General features: G+C 34.9%; 2 protein-coding genes and 2 pseudogenes across 5 annotated transcripts; 3 read left to right on the top strand and 1 right to left on the bottom strand.

Moving 5' to 3' along the window:
- Positions 1–39: 39 nt before the first annotated feature.
- Positions 40–2,959, top strand: LOC120198896 (protein CONTINUOUS VASCULAR RING 1-like). Of its 4 annotated transcripts, none has more exons than XM_039200138.1 (7): positions 40–154; positions 270–344; positions 1,102–1,211; positions 1,760–1,927; positions 2,030–2,121; positions 2,242–2,374; positions 2,649–2,959. In XM_039200138.1, exons 1-7 carry the CDS (start codon positions 126–128, stop codon positions 2,741–2,743), a joined length of 702 nt encoding a protein of 233 aa, XP_039056069.1. In that variant the 5' UTR covers positions 40–125; the 3' UTR covers positions 2,744–2,959. The 4 variants fall into 4 exon arrangements, with proteins under 4 accessions (XP_039056069.1, XP_039056068.1, XP_039056067.1 ...); XM_039200137.1 differs by having other exon boundaries at positions 47–157; positions 273–344; positions 2,030–2,127; positions 2,248–2,374; XM_039200136.1 differs by having other exon boundaries at positions 48–154; positions 2,030–2,127; positions 2,248–2,374.
- Positions 2,960–4,019: 1,060 nt separating this feature from the next.
- LOC120198895 lies at positions 4,020–5,411 on the top strand (annotated as a pseudogene).
- Positions 5,412–5,708: 297 nt separating this feature from the next.
- On the bottom strand, positions 5,709–8,766 carry LOC120198893 (annotated as a pseudogene).
- A 1,729-nt stretch (positions 8,767–10,495) lies between these two features.
- On the top strand, positions 10,496–11,340 carry LOC120198888 (protein Mpv17-like). The gene is made up of 3 exons (XM_039200132.1): positions 10,496–10,645; positions 10,724–10,815; positions 10,953–11,340. Exons 1-3 carry the CDS (start codon positions 10,496–10,498, stop codon positions 11,338–11,340), a joined length of 630 nt encoding a protein of 209 aa, XP_039056063.1.
- The last annotated feature ends 725 nt before the right edge of the window (positions 11,341–12,065 follow it).

Raw genomic sequence — 12,065 nt, 5'->3', positions numbered from 1 at the left:
ATTATTATATATTTGTATTCAATCTCTGCTAGAAATTCCCTTGGATAAAATATAGGATATTGGATTGTAGAATTGAATTTGATGCTGACCTTCCACACTTTATAAACTTGTTACCACCATTTTAGATGGCTAAGCAAATTATTATGGTTCCTAATGAGATCTTTCTAAAACAAATGCTTTCAGCATGCTGGCCTGTATAGGATCTGTGTGCTTATGCGTGTCCATGTACTCATGTAATGATGCACGGGTGCTATTTTTCTGAATGTTCCTGACAAGCTTTGTTTTATCCAGACCTTTTACAAAGTTTTCCAGAGCTGGGCTTCAAAGAAGTTCATAAGCGGATGGTAAGCAGCATTCTTTTTCTGTTTGCTTAAGGTTTATTTACTAATGAGATTTTTGTGCAATTATCACTTGTATGATGTTTAATGATTTGCATATTCTATTCTTCCATATAACTTTTCTTATGTCCTTGATATCGAGTGAAAATGCTTTCACTAGTGCAGTGAGCCTAAATATCTTTGTTTAGCTTTACTTATAGTAATGATTATAGTGACTTTTAGAACTGAGTTAGCTGTTAAATATTTGAATAAGAGATAAGTGTAAATGCCTTGAAATAGTTTCCAAATTATCCGTATATTTTATACACAAAGAGTTTGGTGAAAAATAAGCATTTCAGTAACGATTGGGATGCCAATTGCTAGTCTTTCCTTGCCATTATTCAATATAATATAATTCTTTATTCACAATGCTTTCTTGGAATAGTTATGTTGAATCTTCATTTGAGAAGTGAAATTGGTGTGGCAGATTTAATTTTGTATCCAGCCCAGTACCATTTATTTTGTCTTTTTTTCTCTTTTTCTCATAAATTTGGTTGGTTGTCTTGAAATTCCTCTGCTACTTATCTCTCATCTTACAAAATCATAGTTCTTGGGTTCTTGCCATCATGGATTTGTGCTAATTAATTATTTGATGAACTCAGAAACTTCAGAGATTTAGTTTCTAATACCAAATATATTCTCGTGGCATTTTGTCTTATCAAATCTATATTGTCATTCACGATTCTGTTATAACAGCAACTAATTCATAGAAGATGTCTTGCAGTGTCATTCTGTTTCCTATTGCAATCACTTTCTACATAACATGGTGGTTTGTTCACTTTGTTGATGGTTTCTTCTCTCCAGTTTATGATCAACTTGGCATTGATGTATTTGGTGAGCATTTCTCTTAGCAGCTAAAAATATTTTCTTTTTGCCTTGTTTCATGATTGTTAAATCTCTATTTTCCCCTTTCTTAAGGCTTCTAAATGTGAGGACAACTTTGCCCAACTAGTTATTATTATTATTTTCTTAGAGATTGTGGAAATAACTGTGATAAGAGCTTGGATGATATTTTAAAAGGCTCGAGGAATCCCTTTTTTTGGCATCCATCATTCTTTTTAGAAGTTTTCCTTGTGGTTACTGCCTGCATTATACTTATTAGCATGCTTCATATGAAATTTCTGTAAATCAGCCTGATAGTATTGGAAATAAATATTTATGCATATATTCAGGACATTTTAGTATAGGAGAAGTGCTTATTAGATTGTTGATTTACGATTTTAAATGTGAGATCTTACCAAATATGGTGTGTACTGCAAGAAAGCTGAATTGTCTTTTCACAAGGTGGCCTTTGCAAATGATCTACCCTTGTATCCTATATCTAAATATTGGTAGTCATTTTTTAAGGTCTCTTTATGTTTTCTCCTTTTACTTCTTGATAGGTCTCGGATTTGTAACTTCTATTACATTCATCTTCTTGATTGGAATATTCATGTCATCATGGTTGGGAGCATCTGTCCTCGGCCTTGGTGAGTGGATTATCAAGCAGATGCCGTTTGTTCGCCATATCTACAATGCCTCCAAGCAAATTAGTTCTGCTATTTCACCAGGTGTGTGTTCTGCTGGTTTTCTTCCTCATGAAATAAATAAGTTTAGTTAGTCATCAGATATGCTACATTACTTTAATGTTTTACATCTTTATTGCAATTCAGATCAGAACACACAGGCCTTCAAGGAAGTAGCCATCATAAGGCATCCACGTCTTGGAGAATATGCATTTGGGTTCATCACTTCATCCGTTATTCTGCAGGTGAGCAAATGAAGCTTTTGCTCCGAAGCTATCATTATGTTATTACTTTCCTCATTTTACTTATTTTCCTGTTTCATAATCATCATGCTTCACATGGTTTCATTGGCATGCTGCCTGCAGAACTTCTCTGGGGAAGAAGAGCTATGCTGTGTCTATGTTCCCACGAATCATCTTTACATTGGTGATATATTCCTCATCAATACAAAGGATGTTATCAGACCGAATTTATCAGTTCGTGAAGGAATTGGTGAGGGTTTCTCTTCTTGTGTTGCGTCTGTTATTTACGGATATTTTCCTTGCTATTATCAAGTAGTCTGTTGTGTTATAGGCCTCCTATTGTTTGGCGGAATTGGTTTGAAATTGTCACTTAATATAAGGACGTGTTCTTGATTTTTAAAGCAATGGTTTTGGTATTGGAGTAGTTGTATGAAAAAGGGAAGAAAACAGAATGGAGCAAAGGCGTCACTCTAACTTTCTCTGCTCCAAATTAAGCTTATATCTCACTCATTCTTCTGTTGCAGAAATTGTTGTGTCCGGGGGAATGTCAATGCCGCAAACCCTATCAACATTAGGTTCGCGGTTGCCCCTTGAGAGAAGTAGGTCTGACATAAGCTGAGGTTTAATGTGGCGGTTGTAGAGTTTTTATTTATTGGTTTTTCCCCTGGTTTGAGATTGAAGTCAACAGAGTGCCCCACGCAATCAATGTTTCGGTAATGCGGGATTCAGAATGAGATTGCAAATTTTGTATAAACTTAATGCTTAACTCAATTGATTCATTCAAGTTCTGTGGTTAAAAATATTACTCATAAATTTCTTTGGTTTGTGTATGATACTTGTGGCTTATGTATGGTTGCTTGTTTACATTTTATTTTAGTAAATATCACCCGTTTGCTTTCAAATATTGTTGGGTTAAAATTACGGGGCAGGTGCCACCGAGGTAGGTAGTTTATCTTGGTCTTTAAAATTTTTGTATTTTTAAACTTTAAAAATTGCAATTTTTATTTTGAATTATTAAAAACATTAGAGTTTTACATGTTTTTATCTTGACGTCTCAATATAAAATCTACAAATTAGCTACCATTTATGGGTATTTCAAACGTTAAAGATACTTTATCTAAAATTGGTTTGTTAGACGTATTCAAGGATGGGAGTATTCATCCAAGTTTAATGATTTATTCGAGATTTTAGAGGGTTTAGATAAAATTAATAGGTTTGGAAAATGAGTGTAGATAAGAATAATAAACATGGATTGAGTTTGAAATTCATTATAGACTTGAATTTGGTTTGGTTTAATTTCTTTTTTCTTTTATTCGTTATATAATATAATATTGTATATAATATTTGAGTCGACAACATTGGAGAATGATTGTTAGTGTCGGAGAAGATTGAGATTTTTGAAAGGGATTTTAAGTTGGATTAAATTGATAAGATTTTTAGATACGGAAGATTTATTGAAGTATTTAAATTATGATCAATTTGATAGGATGTATATGTTTTGAGGATTAAAATTGTTATTAAGTCGATAAGGAGTGATTAGAATAAAAATATTAAATATAATTTTTTTAACAAAGGAATAGTTAATTAAAAGCGAGAGAATAGATGGTTGGCGAAATATAAGAACAATGCAAGTTTCTGATGGTAATATAAAGCTCATTTATGAAAGAGTTGAACGTAAAAACAATGTCGTAAGCCCTGAATCCTGATGCATGCTCCGTCAAACATGACGCTAACGTTAGTCCAATCCAACAACCAGATTAACGGAATCACTGCCGACACTCGTTCCCGAACCCCTAACTTCACAAGTTCCATACCTCAGCTCCGAACCTAACCTTTGGTAATATAGTTCGTACACTTCTTCTCTTCTCTTGTCTACCTCCCTTTGTCCTTCTTCACTTCCCTCACTGTAACTCCACAACTCAGCTGATCTCTCCGTCTTTCGAAAACAATTCAATTCAAAAGTTTACGATGCACACAAAATCCGATTCCGACTTAACAAGCTCAGTCGATCCGTCGTCTCCGAGATCCCCCAAACGCCAACTTTACTACGTCCAAAGTCCTTCCAGGGAATCCCACGATGGCGACAAGTCATCGTCCATGCAGGCAACGCCCGCATACAGCAGCCCCATGGAGTCTCCTTCTCACCCTTCTTACAACCGTCACTCCAGGGCCTCATCCGCTAGTCGTTTCTCGGGAACCCTCGAGAAAGGAAGGAAGAGAAACGAAAAGGGCTGGACTGAGTGTAACGTTATTGAAGAAGAAGGGGAGTATTTTTATGGGAAAGATAAAGGGTTAGCGAGGAGGTGCCAGATCTTGATGGCTGTGTTTGGGTTTTTGGCGGTTTTCAGTTTGTTTTGTTTGATCATTTGGGGTGCCAGCCGCCCTTACAAAGCTCAAATTGTTGTTAAGGTTTGCTTTTATAGCTATATTTAAAAATAATACAATGTTCTTGTCGTTATATAAGAGTATTATTTAATTACCCTTTGATTCCTTTAGACATAAGATACTCGAAAAAAGTAAAATTAAAAAAATTGGTTCTTGTCAGAAACTTGGGACAGTTGTGTTCGTTCTTAATTTCTGCTACACAAATCGAATTGTCTTAAAAGAAAGTGTCTGTTTTGCAGAGCTTGACAGTCCATAATTTCTATTTTGGAGAGGGAGCCGACATGACTGGAGTTCCGAGCAAGATGCTTACAATGAATTGTTCAGTAAGGATGACAGTACACAATCCTGCAACTTTCTTTGGTATTCATGTTAGCTCCAATCTTGTCAACCTAATGTACTCAGAAATCACGGTAGCCACTGGTCAGGTAACATTTTCTTAGACGTTTTTTTCACGACAATAACAAAAAGTTTTGGCATTTTGATCTTATATTTGTATTTTTGTTGATTGCAGTTCAAGAAGTACTATCAGCCAAGAAAGAGCCGTCGAACTGCGTGACTCTCCATGGAGACAAGGTTCCTTTGTATGGGGCAGGGGCAAGCTTAGCAGTCTCGAATGATGGAAGTGGAGTTCCAATGAAGTTGGTGTTTGAAGTTCGGTCCAGAGGGAATGTGGTGGGGAAGTTGGTGAAGTCGAGGCATCGGAAACGCATCTCTTGTTCTTTGGTTATTGATTCTCACAGTAGCAAACCTCTCAAACTTAAAAACAGTTCATGCCAATACGACTGAGTGGAAAATCGGTTCATTCTCCACTTGGAAAATGGTGGGTTTTAGGTGTATTTAAGTTATTTTTAAACTTTCTAGTGATTGGTAAGTGTGGAAGTAATAATAGTTTATGAAACAGTATTATCATCAGTTTGGAGAAATAGGAAATAATCTTGATCTTGTTGATAGGATATTAAGTTCGATTCACTAAGACCGTTTATGCTTGTTTACTTGTGAACTCCATGAATGATTTCTGTGATCATTGATCAAACAAGTTTTTGGTTCATGTATCTGTTGTTGCTCTGTGCATTACAAGAGTAGTCCTTTTTATAAATTAAAAATTCAATATTTCTGAACACAACGAGAAACAAGAACTGACACATGATCAGTTAAATACTTGCAAGTCTTTCGACTGTAATTCAACTATAAATGGAACCACAGAAAATTAGTTGCATTAACCATTAATAGGCTCAAATCTACATACATGACACGGCAAAACGACCTGTCTTACAAGAATAGCTTTTCTACTGAGAAATGATAGCGTTGTAAAAATTTTGAAAACTCATAATGAGCAAGCAAAAGAAATGAGTCAAATGACGTAAAAATTATAAAATCAGTAGGGCTGAATACATCTATTCAGGCACTTTGGCACCCTCCTCCTTGTTAATGGCACAGCCACTCTCAATCACGGTGCAACCTATCCTTTTGGGGGGCCAATAACGAAACACTGATCTTCCTATGATATTCTTGGCTGGGAGGGGACCCCTAAACGAAACAAAACACGAGGAATCAACAAAAAGGAATAGGGGGAAACCTGCTGATTTAAGGATCGACATGGTTGAGCACCATATCTTACCAAACGTGGGAATCATAGCTATTATTACGATTGTCACCCATCACAAAGACGGAATATTCGGGTACTTGCTGCAGCATGAATAGCAAGTATACATTCAGAAACAGATTGGCACAGACATACAATGAAGGAAACTACAAGTTTGCACAACTTGTGAAATATTTTGGCTTTAACTCAAGACATTGGTTTAACCTCTCAATGGCTAGTTGGCTACACTACTCATCTGGGCTTTGGCCAATGGAACTAAAAGTAGAAGCTAAAGGTTTTTAAATTTTTGATATGGAAACGTACAATTGGTGTCATTTCATACGAAGGTGCTTCATTGATGAACTCTTTGTTTCGTACAACCCCATTAACAATAAGCTTTCCATTATGAACCTGCATCAGAACAAATTTTAAGATTTCATTCTAATGAAACCAAAGTATAGATGATAATACGTCAAAACAAAAGAAAGAATATAACATCTGGGTAATTGTAAAAAATTGGCCTACTTTACTCGGACACGGGTGTGAGTGTCAAACACAAGTATGTTCAAGTTTTCCAGAGGGTTCTTCAAGGATCAAATTTCCATACCTAGGTCCAAATATGCATCAGAAACAGGTACTTGAATAAAAATAAAGTGTTAGGGCAACAAAGGGAGTGTGGCACCTTACATGTTACTAAGAAGAAGAAAAAGACATCTCTGGGCATACATAGTATGCGGGAGGCCAACAGAAATGACAGATATTTTGCAAAAATATCTATTTAACATCTTCCAGAGTTCTACTGATTCAACATCAGCATGCAACATTAATATTTAGTAATAATTTTCTCAATATGGTGAAAAACAGATACAACCAGCTTATCAGAAATGGAAATACGAAAGCTTAGAAATTGTCAGAGTAACCTCACCTCCACAGTATCGCCTTCCTTAGCTACTATTCGTTTAATGAAGACATCATCATCAGTGTATCCTACTTCCTGAAGAACTGGTGGCCTTTTGAAGATGACAATGTCATTAGCACATGGCTACCTAAAGTAGTAGGAAACCTGACATTCAAATTTTAAATACTGTCATGATATATGTAAGAATTAAACATTTTGTTCACTTATTGGTGCATTTCTAAAACAAAATTAGATTTTGTGTTCGTATCAGGGATTCAAATAGTGTCCGGGTAACAGAATGGAAGCGGTGTCCGAAAACTTTATTGCGGAAAATAGCAGTGGATCGCGGCCTCAATTTAACAGGTAGCGGCCAATTGCGGCAATAGCGAGCCATTATTCCTGCTATTGTTCAGCTATTCTAATTTTATCTTTTTTAAAAAAGAAAAAGAAAAAGAAATCAACTCCTTTGAAAAAATTCACGAACGCGATACCTGCAATGACCGCAATAGCAACCATTATGTCCGCAACCACGATAAGCGCAATGCGACCGAACCGCAATTTAAATATCTGGCTTGTATCATACTCCTCTAGTCAGAGTATGGTTCTTGGTAAATCCTATGAAAACATATCCTTCCCGCAGTCGTTTATAAGGCTTGCCATGACTAACATATCGTAGTTTTTCTATTTAGTTCTTTAGGCTCAAGAGATCATTTCAGTTTTCACTTTCAAATTTTAGCAATACCAGGAAAAATCATTAAAGGAAAAACTTACAGGAATGTTCCAGTTACGACAATCTAAAAACAAATACTACAAGAAAATCTGTTTCTTAAATCACTTAAGCTCACAAAGCACAAATTCTACTTCCTAAGGAATACCAGGTATTAAGAAGTTTAGTTAAAACCTGTCATTTCTTAACCTTCACTGAAAGCACTAATGTTTCAAACCATTCACCTAAGATGAAGCTTTTACCATGAAACTCTAGAAATTAAAACGCCATTCCTCAAGAAAACATAAAAATAAACACAAACATCAAACAATCAGTAGCATGTAATCCGTCTTTCCACTAGAAACCTTGTACCAATTAACCAACCATCAAACAAATAATAACTACCTTCTAGGCAACAATTCGATCCCCTACATCAAACGTAGGATACATCCACAGCGAAGGAATATACCTCGGCTCAGCCACGAATGACCAGAAAGCAAGAGATATCGCCACAGCAGCAAGAACCGTTTTTGCATCATCGGTATTAACATTCAATCATTCAGGCAATGATCCACTTTTCTTCTCTACCTCTCCATCGTCTCCATCCCCACCGCCGCCGCCGCCACCACCTCCATCGCCACCAGAGTCGACCACTTTGTCCGTATCCTCAGATTCTTTAATCCCATAACGCTTATGTCTTTGAAATTGATTTCTTGGACCTGAAGTTGTCGCAGTTTCTATCTTCAACCCCAAAAAGTTTGAACTTTTAGAAGAAAATGAAGAATTTGTATGTATTAAAAGGTGGGGTTTTGAAGTTTGGTGGAGATCGAGGATTGTGAGATTAGGGGTATTGAGGGATTTTAGGCAGGGAGTCGGGGTGAAATTATAGTTTCTGATAGGTATAGAAAATTGGGTTGAGTTGGGGTTAGGGCTTTGAAAGGGAAGCAATGGAAGCTTTGAGTGTAGAGACATCACCATCTCTACTCAAAGAACGTAAGGAGTATAACTTTGTTGGGGATTGATTGAAATCTGAGCGTATAAATATACTGAGAGTGAGAAATCTTGTTCATTGAATATATACCAATCTTGTTCTTTGAGAATGAAGAAAAAAAAATTAAAAAGGCGTAGGAGGTCCTTGTACTTGAAAATAAAAATAAATGTAACTCTTGTATTATATTTTCATTTATATCATTTTTTAACTCAAAAAATAAATTTAGTATGATATTTTGATAAATATTTTTCGTCGTTTATTGTTAAGATACTGACATGACGGTTTACAGTGTTGATGTAACAATCTATAGTGACATATAACATGATAGATGAATTAAATTGATTTTTTAATTTTATTCGATGGCTAATTTTTTAAGTTTAGCTGCTTAGGGACTTATTTTGATTTTTTAAACAATTTTTTTAATAATAATTTTAGTATTTTTAATATATAGTTAATTTTTTGTATTTTAATTTTAATTTTTAATATTTTTTATTAATATTTTTGAATATTTAAATATTTTATTATTTAAAATTTAAAATAATTTTATTTTTCAAAAATTTAAATAAGCTTTTGAACTTAAAAAATTAATTTTATCCTGAAACAAAATTAAAATATCAATTTAGCTCATCTATCACGTCATCAATCACAATAGATTGTCACATTAGCATGTTAAATTGTCATGTCAACATAGTGAATTGTCATGTTAGTACCATAACGTTTAACATCATAAAGTGTTGGTCAAAGGGTCAGACTGATTTTTTAAAAAGTATACGAGTCTCTGATGCTTTTTTATCAAAGAAAAAATGTTTTCTTTTAAATTAGGCTTAATATGAAAATAAGTGTCCAAACTATACCACTTTTCTTAAAGTTGTGCTTAAATTTTTTTCAGTTAGTCCAGGTGTCTAACGTTATAAACGTTACAGTTGTAGACGACAGTTAAAAAAATTCGTTAAATAACACGTTCTGGTAATTTTGAAATCTTTATTTAAAAAACTTTAAAATATTATTATATTTTTAAAAAACCTAAAGTTCATTATTTTACACAAAATACACCACAATTCATAAAATATCATATTCTAATCCCTTTTACTTTATTTGTCGGTCATCTCCGATCAACCATCCGTTGTCGAACGATCATTCATTCATTGTCGACCACCCAATGATCATCCATCACCATTGCTATCGTCTTAAATTCCTAAACTTAAATATTTAATCTCTAAAAATCTCAAATAGCCAATCCCTAAACCTTAATAGCTCGTAATATGATGGTCTGAGCTTTATCTCTCATGCTAAATCTAGTGCGAGCTTTCTCTCTCAAGCACAATAATCATAAAATATTTATTATAGTAATCGAATACCATTCATAAAATATTATAAAAGTAAATTTTAATAAAATTAAAATCATAAATAAAAGTCTTTACATTATAATCTCAATTTTGGTTTCTTAAAATTAAGAAATTTAATAAAAGTAAATTTAAAAATCATAAAATATTATTATAGTACTCGAATACCATTCATTTAAAGTAGAAATGGCATAGAATTGAAAGGTAAAGGGAAAAGGTAGACCAGAGATTTTATTATGGATTTCTAGCCCAAACATTGATCTATGTTTCAATTATCTAATAATATAAAGAAAGCCTTTGAACAATACGTTCTTTATCGAGACATTCTCGCTAACTAATATTGTCATCGTCAAAAGTGATGAATAAAACCAGAAAATATTCCTTTTTGCATTGATTTATCTTTCCATTCTTAGCTTTTATCTATCACTTTCCTCTCTTTTTTCTGTCTCGTTATCGTCATCATAAAATGTTGAGGATATGGAAATGGTACGAGAGATGCTTATCTATTCATCCTGTGAAAACACAAGTTGTCAGCTCAGGTGTCCTATGGGGCATTGGTGATGTTGGGGCTCAATGCATCACCTATTCCACCGCAAGAAAACGTCTCCAATGTAAAGTAAGAACCCTTTGATTCCACCTCCTTTTCATTCTTTCATGTTGTTCTAGAAACAATTATGGACGTTTCATTTGGCAGGATGCAGAGCAAGAATGTAAAATTGATTGGAAAAGGGCAGCTGTCACAAGTTTGTTTGGATTTGGCTTTGTTGGACCAGTTGGACACTACTGGTTCGTGTTTTTATTTTTATTTTTCTTGACATATGTAATAAATGAATCAAAATCATGCGAGAGTGTTATTACATTGCTACTCAGGAACAAGAAAAGTATGCTCCTTGGTGCTTACAACCTCTGTTTTGTCCATTTAGGTATGAAGGATTGGACAGATTTATAAAGTTGAAGTTTCAACTACGACCAAAGACGGTTAAGTTTGTTGCTGCCAAAGTAGCCATGGATGGCATTCTCTTTAGCCCCTTTGACTTGTTCTTATTTTTCTCCTATATGGGGCTTTCCACCGGTAAAAGCGTTCCCCAAGTGAAGGAAGATGTGAAGAGAGATTTTCTTCCGGCCTTGATCTTGGAGGGCGGTATATGGCCGATTGTTCAGATTGTGAATTTCCGATACATTCCTGTAAGATATCAGCTCCTTTATGTCAACATCTTCTGCTTGTTAGACTCTGCCTTTTTGTCATGGATCGAACAACAGAATGATGCTCCATGGAAACGGCGGCTAGGGGGAGGCCAAGGCAGATGGTGATCTTTCTTCTTCCCCATTTTTGTGTTTCCATCAACCCCATTTTTGTGATTCCATCAATTTCTCTTTACTCCTCATCGTGTTGTCAAGTGTGCTTCCCAATAGCTTTGTACTGTTAGAAAGAATTAAACGAAACAACCCCTAAAATGCCGACTAGGGTTTTAGATGCTGCGATTTTGGGAGGGATTCATCTTTGTTAAAGCTTTCTACAATCAATTAAAACGTAAATACAATACAATTATATGCAAGTACAAACGTGTCAAAATTTTGTATAGAAATTTACAGACCCGGTGAACTTGAAGACTAAAGAAAGGAACTGTATCTGTATCCTCCTCCAAGTGGTATCCTTGGTTTGAAAACGGCAGATGCCATCATGAAAGGGCAATGTTTAAAGCCAATGCTCTGAAACAATATAAATAAATAAAAAGAATTGTTAGGTAGAAGAAAAATTCCAATAAACACCTCCCCCATCTAAAAGAAAGGGCTCATGCACGTTGGGAGATGTTTATTGTCGAAAATGGCACTGTTGTCTTCCGAAATATTACAGCAGAAAGAAAAAAGGAAAAAAATGCAACAACTGATTGTCAATAAATAGATTCAAAGAGAACTGGGTGAGATGCTACACTATATAACTTTCAAAGAGGAAGAGTTTAACATACTGGGATACTTAATATCTGTCCGTAATCGTTCACCAGTACAGGGATGCTTTTTCTTGCAGCAACTGGAAT

This window comes from Hibiscus syriacus, unplaced genomic scaffold (genome assembly GCF_006381635.1).
Source record: "Hibiscus syriacus cultivar Baekdansim isolate YM2019G1 unplaced genomic scaffold, ASM638163v2 tig00004988_pilon, whole genome shotgun sequence".
Classification (NCBI taxonomy): Eukaryota; Viridiplantae; Streptophyta; class Magnoliopsida; order Malvales; family Malvaceae; genus Hibiscus; species Hibiscus syriacus.
This window is presented reverse-complemented; position numbering and strand designations above follow the sequence as displayed.

Excerpts from the sequence above, each read along its gene's own strand:
- LOC120198896 (XM_039200138.1), top strand. The coding sequence starts at position 126 with ATGGCTAAGCAAATTATTATGGTTCCTAA. Across the intron at positions 155-269 it reads CAAATTATTATGGTTCCTAA|TGACAAGCTTTGTTTTATCC; the intron begins TGAGATCTTTCT and ends TCTGAATGTTCC. Across the intron at positions 1,928-2,029 it reads TAGTTCTGCTATTTCACCAG|ATCAGAACACACAGGCCTTC; the intron begins GTGTGTGTTCTG and ends ATTGCAATTCAG.
- LOC120198888 (XM_039200132.1), top strand. The coding sequence starts at position 10,496 with ATGTTGAGGATATGGAAATGGTACGAGAGATGCTTATCTATTCATCCT. Across the intron at positions 10,646-10,723 it reads GAAAACGTCTCCAATGTAAA|GATGCAGAGCAAGAATGTAA; the intron begins GTAAGAACCCTT and ends TTCATTTGGCAG. Across the intron at positions 10,816-10,952 it reads GGACCAGTTGGACACTACTG|GTATGAAGGATTGGACAGAT; the intron begins GTTCGTGTTTTT and ends TTGTCCATTTAG.